Source organism: Geotrypetes seraphini, chromosome 2 (assembly GCF_902459505.1).
Source record: "Geotrypetes seraphini chromosome 2, aGeoSer1.1, whole genome shotgun sequence".
Classification (NCBI taxonomy): domain Eukaryota; kingdom Metazoa; phylum Chordata; class Amphibia; order Gymnophiona; family Dermophiidae; genus Geotrypetes; species Geotrypetes seraphini.
This window is the reverse complement of record NC_047085.1, coordinates 505,615,685-505,625,192: the sequence shown is the minus strand read 5'-3', so window position 1 is coordinate 505,625,192 and position 9,508 is coordinate 505,615,685. Positions and strand designations below refer to the sequence as shown.

Below are 9,508 nucleotides of genomic sequence, written 5' to 3'. Positions count from 1 at the left end.
ATGAACTTGGGAGAGAAGATGGAGGAAGGTAGGGAAAGAGGAGATGCTGAGGTGGGGGAGGGAATAGAATTGGGTGAGTGTGTCAGTGAGAGGGAAAGAGAGATGACTGTGTACATGGGGAATGGAAGAAAGGAGAATTTTTGGTCATAGGGAGGGAGGGAGGTACAGATGAGATGGAGAAATGTGGTGGAAAGGGAACAGTGGGACAGATTGAAAGGGATGCAAGAGGGAGGAATGTTGGACATAGTGGTGAAGGGAATGGAGGGAGAGATGTGGCATGTTGCTGGAGAAATGTTAGGCATTGGGTTGGTGGGCAGGGGAGAAAGATACTGCACATGGTCTGGGAGATGAGAGGGATAAATGCTGGACCATGGTAGGAGGAACCAATGGACAGCAACAGAAGAATTTACAGAAGATGGGAAAGCGAAAAAAAGAAACTGGGACCAACTTGATGGAAAAATAAGTCTCCAGACAACAAAGGTAAAAAAACAAAATTTATTGACTAAAATATATTAGCTTTGGGAAATGTATATAGCAGATGTCTTTGTATTATGTTCAAAAGAAAAGGAAATGCATTTCTGGTTTTATTTCTACAGTATTGAAGTACTTGCTGTGGCTGGTGGGGATCCTCAAGCATCGCCAGCAGGGGACCTCCTCTAGAGACGGCCTGAACTCCCCTCCACCAAGCACAGCAATTGCTGGCAGCATCCATGAGCCACTGAGGTGCTACTGCTTTCTGCCAAGCTTGGCAAAAGGGACCCCCAGCCAGCTGCAGAGGAAGTCCTCAGCTGAAAGCTTGGGGGTCCTTATCAGCTGAGTATTTCTATTTTATATTTACATTAGAGGCTCTGGTAGAAACCCGTTTATAAAGTATGTATTCTTTCCAATTAATATTTCCAAATTAATAAAGTGTCTTTGCTTATTTGTAAATGGGTCTTTACCAGAGCCTTTAATTCAGTAGCATAATTAAATGAAATAACTATTTCTGAAGTTTATAGGGATGGGTGGGGACTGAGGGATTCCTCGCGGGGTCGGTTGGGGATGGAGGGATTCCTTGCGGAGACGGAGGGATTCCTCATGAAGATGGGCGGGGACGGAGGGATTGCTCATGGGGATAGGTGGGGACAGAGGGATTCCTCGCATGGATATGTGGATTCCTCACAGGGACGGGTGGGGACGAAGTGATTCCTCACGGGGATGGGTGGGGACGGAGGGATTCCTCATGGGGACGGGTGGGGACAGAGGGATTCCTCACGGGAACAGGTGGGGATGGAGGGATTCCTCGCGGAGACAGGTGGGAATGGAGGGATTCCTCGCGGGGAAGGGTGGGGATGGAGGGATTTCTCGCGGGGAAGGGTGGGATTCCTTGCGAGGCGGAGGGATTCCTCATGGGGACAGGTGGGATTCCTTGCGGGGTGGAGAGATTCCTCACGGGGACGGGTGGGGACGGAGGGATTTCTTTGGGGGGAAGGTGGGATTCCTCACGGAAACGGGTGGGGATGGAGCGATTCCTTGCGGGGACGGGTGGGGACGGAGGGATTCCTTGCGGGGGGGAGAGATTCCTCACGGGGATGGGTGGGGACTAAGGGATTCCTCGCGGGGACGGGTGGGGATGGAGGGATTCCTCATGGGAACAGGTGGGGAGACATTCCTCGTGGGGACAGGTGGATTCCTCACAGGGATGAGTGGGGACGGTGGGATTCCTCGCGGGGACGGAGGGATTCCTCACAGGAACAGAGGGATTCCTCACAGGAACAGAGGGATTCCTCACAGGGACGGGTGGGGACGAAGGGATTCCTTGCGGGGACGGTGGGATTCCTCACGGGAACGGGTGGGGATGGAGGGATTCCTTGCAGGGACGGGTGGGGACGGAGGGATTCCTTGCGGGGGGGGAGAGATTCCTCACGGGGATGGGTGGGGACGGAGGGATTCCTCGCGGGGATGGGTGGGGATGGAGGGATTCCTCACGGGAACAGGTGGGGATGGAGAGATTCCTCGTGGGGACAGGTGAATTCCTCACAGGGATGAGTGGGGACGGAGGGATTCCTCATGGGGACGGAGGGATTCCTCACAGGAACAGAGGGATTCCTCGCGGGGACAGGTGGGGACTGTGGGATTCCTTGCGGGGCGGAGAGATTCCTCATGGGAATGGGTAGGGACAGAGGGATTCCTCGTGGGGACGGAGGGATTCTTCACGGGGATGGTGGGGACGGAGGGATTCCTCACGGGGACAGGTGGGGACGGAGGGATTCCTCATGGGGACGGAGGGATTCCTCACAGGAACAGAGGAATTCCTCGCGGGGACAGGTGGGGATGGTGGGATTCCTTGCGGGGCGGAGAGATTCCTCAAGGGGACAGGTGGATTCCTCACAGGGACGGGTGGGGACGAAGGGATTCCTCATAGGGACGGAGGGATTCCTCACAGGAAAGGAGGGATTCCTCACAGGGGACAGGCAGGGATAGAGGGTTTCCTCGTGGGGATGGGTGGGGACGGAGGGATTCCTCACGGGGACAGAGGGATTCCTCATGGGGACGGAGGGATTCCTCACAGGAACGGAGGGATTCCTTGCGGGGACAGGTAGGGATGGAGGGATTTCTCGCGGGGAAGGGTGGGGACGGGTGGGATTCCTTGTGGGGCGGAGGGATTCCTCGTGGGGACAGGTGGGGACAGAGGGATTCCTTGCGGGGTGGAGAGATTCCTCAAGGGTACGGGTGGGGACGGAGGGATTCCTCACGGGAACAGGTGGGGATGGAGAGATTCCTCGCGGGGACAGGTGGATTCCTCACAGGGATGAGTGGGGATGGAGGGATTCCTTGCGGGGCGGAGAGATTCCTCACGGGGACAGGTGGATTCCTCACAGGGACGGGTGGGGACGAAGGGATTCCTCACGGGGACAGGTGGGGACGGGGGGATTCCTCATGGGGACGGAGGGATTCCTCGCGGGGATGGTGGGATTCCTTGCGGGGCGGAGAGATTCCTCACGGGGACAGGTGGATTCCTCACAGGGACGGGTGGGATTTCTGTCCCCGCGCAACTCTCGTCTGGATTTTCCAAAAGGAAAATCTGGCAACCCTCCCCCCTCCCCGCCACTGCGCAAAGCTGAGGGTCAGCCCCCGAAAGGACCCATCCCAGGAAAGTCACAAAGAGCGTGCTCGCCCTCGGCTACTGATGCCGATTCCCCCTGAACGACGCCTCTTTCATGCTCCTGTAGAGAACGGAGTGGAAACAATGTGCGGTGACGTCACAGTCAGGTGTCGCGAGAAGAGTCCGTTACATCCAGCCCGTTCTCTGCGGGAAAATAAAAGAGGCGCCGCTTCGCCTCCCCGCATGGAATCCTTGGGAGGGAGCTTAAACATTCTGACCAATGAGTGTAAAGAAAGAGCTGAAACTCCTCCTCCCCCAACCACCCTCTCAGAAGTAGGCGGAACCTCCCACTACTTTTCCAGCCTAGCGATTTTCTAACCAATCGGCACTGAAAGGGGCGGAGCCAAGGTGAGAAGTCTCCTCAATAGACTCGTTCAATCGTTTGCAGATAACCCGGAAACTTCAGTTTCTGCCTCCGTCCAGCGCCGGAAGTGACAAATGGTTGGCCAGAGAAAGAGGGAAATGCCTGCAGGAGCTTCTGAACAGGTCCTGCCGTTTGGTCATGTGGGAGGCCAAGAGCTGGGGTTGGAGACTGGCACAAGGTCCCCCCAAGGGAGATTTGGTGTCACTGCTGTCTACTTGCTTTGCTCCTCTTCTGGGACTCTGAATTGTCTTCTCAAATCAATAAAACCCTCCTCTGGGCCAATAGACACCCCAAAACCTACTGAGCCCCTGACATTTCACCCCATGGTTTAGGTGGTTCTAAAGTGTAGAATGGAAAGATCAATAGTGGTACAGAATGGAAATTATAAAAATTTTATTAAAATATGGGAGCCATTAACATCTTTTTGTCGTCATGATTAAATGCCATTTTTCTATTATTTATACATAATTTAGTATTGGGTGGGGGGAGGGTTTTTAAGTATATGATCTTATAATAAATAAAGGGACTAGAGGGAGGGTGGGAAGGGGGTTACATTTATACTTATAGATTATAATGATAAGTTGTTCAAGTGCTCATGCTAATTGTGTTTATTATGAATTTTTGTACACTTGATGAAAGTTTTAAAATGAATAAAGAATTAATATAAAGTGTAGACATCCAGCAAACTTTTGCCCTCCATTCAGAAGATTGTGAGTGTTTTTCTTGTTTGTGTTTCAGATGCGGCTGAGGTTTGAGGATATCTCTGTCTCTTTCTCTCAAGAGGAGTGGGCTTATTTAGATGAAGAGCAGAAGGAGCTTTACAGGGAGGTGATGAGGGACAATTATCAGACCCTCATCTCACTGGGTAAGTTTATCTTCTGGGTTTTTTTTTAGCAGTATTGAGACATCATTATAAAGGTGAAAGCCAAATTGAATAAGAGGAAAAAAAATCACAACAAAAATACAGTCAAACCTCGGTTTACGAGTGCACCGGTTTGCAAGTGTTTTGCAAGATGAGCAAAACATTTGCAAAATTGGCACCTCAGAAACCGAGCTTGACTCGATTTACAAGTGCCCACGATCCACCCACCCCCTGCGATCCAGCATTCCCCCGCTCGCGTCGCCCCCCCCCTTCCCTGTGATCCAGCATCCCCCACCGAACACCCAAACAGCATCCCTTACCCTGATTTGGCACCAGCACCAATGCACAAGACATGCCAGTGCCCGAAGATTCTTCCTCTTGCCTGTGCTGGGCTGGACTGGGCCTTGAGCATCTGCGCATGCTCAAGGCCTTCTGGTCTCACTCTCTCTCTGAGATTCTCAGAGATCTCCAAGAATCTTGGAGAGAGCAAGAATCTCGGAGAGAGCGAGACCAGAAGGTCTTGAGCATGCGCAAATGCTCAAGGCCCAGTCCAGCCCAGCCAAGAAGGAGAATCTTCGGGCACCGGCATGTCCTGTGCACTGGTGCTGGTGCCAAATTGGGGGAAGAGATGGTGTTTGGTGGGGATGCTGGATCGCCCGGGGGGGAGGGGGCGTTCACTGGCGGAGGGTTGTGCGATGCCGATTCTCGGGGAAGGGGTATGGAGCAGCGCTGGTGGCCTCGGGAGGGGGGGAACGAATCAAGCGAGTTTCCATTCATTCCTATGGGGAAACTCGCTTTGATATACGAGCACTTTGGTTTACGAGCATGCTTCTGGAACTAATTATGCTTGTAAACCAAGGTTCCACTGTATATTAAAATAAGGTTATGCACAAGCACCTCACACTCAGTTGATCATGTCAGTGATAAACTAGACATCTTCAATCATAGGTAAAAAATATTCCCTTTATTAATTTTGTTAAAGTTGTTACATATGTTAAAGGAAAATATCTTCTTATGATGGTGCTTAAAATTGTAAATAATGAAAATACTTTCAAAACTAACTTTATTTTTATTCACGGATAATCAAAATACAAGTTAGATGGAAGGGACTGTCCTGGACGGGTAAGAGCAGATAGTGTAGCTAGTTTTTTTGGGGGGGGGTTTTATTCTTTATTTATCACTTTTGAATTTTAACAAAATCAAACATTTTGTACAGAAAGATTGTCTGATCAAATATTTAAAAAAAAAAAAAAAGGAAAATAATTTCCACAATAATAAATCTCTACTCAAACAATCTCAAGTCCTCAAAAAAGGATGATCCAAGGATTTATGAGTGAACTTTAAGGAAATCAATTAATAAATTCTATACAAGAAAAAAGGTATCTAGTAACTGGATTAAGGAGCTTATATTCTATTGATCAAATCCATTTGTTGTTGTTATTACGTTTTTTCTTCCTTTTCCAAACGTTTCAGCGTCAAGAAAGCTGTAAGTTGAGCCGGTTCAAAAAAACACATATTTATTATCTCGATACCTTATTATACATTTACATGGAAAGCGTAAAAAGAAAATACCACCCAACTGTGCTACTCCTGCTTTCATCAGAAGAAATTGACGTCTACGGTTCTGAGTTTCTCTACTAACATCTGGAAATATTTGAATTTTCAAACCCAGGAACTCCTTATTTTTATTTTTAAAAAACATTTTTAGTATCCAATCTTTATCTGGCAACAACGCCACAGATAATAATAGAGTTGCTGGTTTAGCCAAATCTTTGTCAGATACTTCCAAAATTGCTGTCAAATCTAGTTGAGGGTCTTGTGCAACCTGTTTCTGATCGTCCGCTTGCTGATCCATTACTTTAATAGGCAAATAATATACCCTAGTGAGAGGAGGTATTGATTCCTCAGGAATATTTAATATCTCTATAAAGTACTTTTTTATCATCTCCCTTGGGTTTATAGATGGAACTTTAGGAAAATTCAGCAAGCGCAGATTATTAGTCCGATAATTATTTTCCATTGTTTCCAATTTTCTTCTAATAACTTGATTATCTTTTATTATTGTAGATTGAACTTGTTTAATCATTATTACTTCTTTTTCAATTTATCCTACTTTTTCTTTGATATTGGAAATTTCCTGTTTATTTTCCTCTATTGTTTGTTTTTGAATTCTTATATTCTTTTCACCTTCTTTAATCTGTTTGGTTAGTGAGTCTCCCAGTTTGGAAACCAAGTCCCATAATGAGTCAAGAGTCACTTCAGCCGGTTTTTCATATTTGAAGGAAGGCTCATGTAGAGTTGAAAACGGCTCACCTTGACTTTCCTCTGTTTGTCGGTCCGGTTTTTCTCCTCCCTCAGATCTCCTGTCCGCTGGACTGTCTCTGGGCTTAGAAAGGCCATCGAGACTTCTCCTTGCTGGCTCCCAGGTGTTACAGCCTCTCGGTCAGGGAGTGCTGCTGCTTCTGGCCCACTCCCTTCGCGTGGCGAGCTCGCACTTAGCGTGGGGGAGGTGGATTCCTCTGGTCGAGGCTCAGAGTTGTATCTAGCCCTGGGACTTCCGGGTCGGCGTCATTCTACGCCACTGGGTCCAACGGGGGATTCCCTGAGACTGCAGGCTCCCTCTGAAGGCGCTGCAAAAACTGCTAGATGGAAGCGAGAGGGGGGTGTTCAGAGCGCCGCGAGGCTGCAGCAGTGCTCTTACCCCGTCTGTTCGGCAAGTAAAAGGAAAAGCTGTATTCAAGAAAAAGAACGATCGATGATTCCCACAGCGTCTCACCAGTCACAGGTACCGAACGCCATCTTGGATCATCTTATCCTATCCTCGTGTAGCTAGTTTTAAGAAAGGTTTGGTGGGGGGGAAGCCATCGCTTGCGCTGGATTAGTAGCATGGAATATCGCTACTCCTTGTGTTTAGGCCAAGTACTAGTGACCTGGATTGGCCACCGTGAGAATGGGCTACTGGGCTTGATAGACCATTGGTCTGATCCAGTAAGACTATTCTTATGTTCTTACATTATGATGTGCTAATGGTGTCTTAAATACCATTCTATCTCCTGCTGGATCCAGAGTGGTTTATAAACAGATTATTAGATGTACGACTGATTTCCATATGTGGGCAAAATGCTCTGCAGGAAAATGCCCATCTATGGACTTGTGACCCCTAACTGTAATATTGTAATTACAATTAGAGGTTTTGGTGGGCGTGAATGGGCATTGCTTCCACCCCACCAGATGGGAAAAGGATGGGAGAAGGGGGCTGGGGGGTGTAAAAATGGGTTTGGGGCTGAAAATAGGGGACATGTGAGGGAAGAAGGCTTTACTAGCACCCATTAATGTAAAGGGCTTAAACACTAGTGTTATATAAAGGGATAAGGAAGCTCACTGATAGTGAAATGAGGCTGATAATGTTTTGGACTATTTAGAGTGGGAACTAGACTAGCAAGATGAGTAAAGAGGGTTTATATGATTTTATCGGAAGGTTTGACTATTTTTGTTTATTGAAGTTGGTGAAATTCTTTATGCTAGAAATTGTGTTTAGTCTTGAATTTGAGGGAATCCCGCAGTTATGAGAAACTTAAGACAAGTTAGAAAATTATTCGATAGAACACAATTCCGGCTCTTAGTACAATCCCTAGTCCTAGGCCTTTTAGACTATTGCAACATTCTCTACCTCCCCTGCCAAGCAACAATGATAAAACAACTACAAACAATCCAAAACACAGCACTGAGACTTATCTTTTCATTGAGGAAACACGACCACATCACAGAGGCATACCTCAACTCACACTGGCTTCCAATTTCAGCAAGAATACTATTCAAAATCTACTGCCTACTATTTAAAACCATAAATGGCGACAGCCCAACCTACCTGAACAACCGCCTCATCCAAACTACATCAACTAGACATATGAAAACTCACACTCCATTCACACACCCTCCTATCAAAGAAGTCAAATGGAAAAAACTATATGATGGCCTCCTAGCCACACAAACAGCAAAACTCGACAACCAAATCTCCAATCTACTGATCATGACCACAGACTACAAAACATTCAGAAAAGAAATAAAGACTCTACTCTTCAAGAAATTCCTGCAAACGACTTAATACCGCTAGCTCCTCCCACTCCCAATACCACTTCCCAATACCTTCCCGATTCCCCAAAGCAACCTTTATCTCCTCTAGAAATTACCAGATATCTTCTTCTTGTAATATGTCTTTTTGTAATTCTTTTGTAATCCGCCTTGAACCGCAAGGCAATGGCGGAATAGAAATCTCTAATGTAATAAATACTTTTGAGTAACCTAATGCAAAATTTTCTTTCCCCAGGAATAGGCTCTCCTCCCGTCACTCCTGACATTATATCTTGCATTGAACAAGGGGAAGAGCCGTACATCAGGGATGAGCCAGGATCAGAGGAAAGAAAAACTGGGAGAAGCAGCTGGTCAGGTGAGTGCAGTAATAAGAGGGACAGGGGTGAAACTGCTGAGATAAAGTCTGGCATTATATGTTTAAATGATTTTTATTATTCCAGCAGTAAGAAGCAAATACAAACAGTAGTACCATTCAGGAAATAACATTTTCAACAATATAATCAGTTCCCCTCCCATCCACCCCTCCCCTCCCCAAGAATCCATGGCCAGTCCAACAGCTGAGAGTGGGAATAAAATCTTAAAGATTCAAAAGTCTACTGTGAGCACGCGGTGTGAGGTCCTGCCAGAAGTGCTCCCACACCTGACAAAATTTGCGACCCGGGCCAAGAGTCAAGTCTCCCACCATGCGTCTCTCCAGTGTTGCGTGCACTATCATTAGGGATCTCCATTGTGCATATGACGGGGGATCACGGGAGAGCCAGTTGGTGAGGATGGCTTTTTTTCCCATCGAAAGGGCTCTGGAGATAAATGCTGACATTCCCCTGGGTTTGGGCGAGGCTATATTATAAAATCCAAATAACGCCCTCGGTTGCGGAAGCCATCGCCTTCCCCAAAGCGATGTGGTATATAGGCCAAGATGTCTCCAAAACTGTTGGATTGCGGGGCAGGCCCAAAACATGTGACTCAAAGATGCGTGAGCCTGATTGCATTTCGGGCAAGAATGCGACGCAGTAATCCCCATCCGGGCTGCACGTTCCGGTGGAAT

The 9,508-nt window shown here is 47.5% G+C and overlaps 1 protein-coding gene across 3 annotated transcripts in view; it reads left to right on the top strand.

Annotated features, from left to right (window-relative positions):
* LOC117354568 (gastrula zinc finger protein XlCGF26.1-like) overlaps positions 1-9,508 on the top strand; it is a 53,261-nt gene that overhangs the window by 29,827 nt on the left and 13,926 nt on the right. Inside the window, exons 1-3 of one of the 3 annotated variants that reach the window (XM_033932322.1) lie at positions 3,475-3,631; positions 4,248-4,374; positions 8,699-8,818. In XM_033932322.1, coding sequence (XP_033788213.1) covers positions 3,584-3,631; positions 4,248-4,374; positions 8,699-8,818 — 295 coding nt within the window. In that variant the 5' untranslated portion in view covers positions 3,475-3,583. Of the gene's footprint in view, positions 1-3,474; positions 3,632-3,661; positions 3,878-4,247; positions 4,375-8,698; positions 8,819-9,508 lie in introns of those variants that run through there. The other 2 variants (XM_033932324.1, XM_033932323.1) reach the window with 2 other exon arrangements.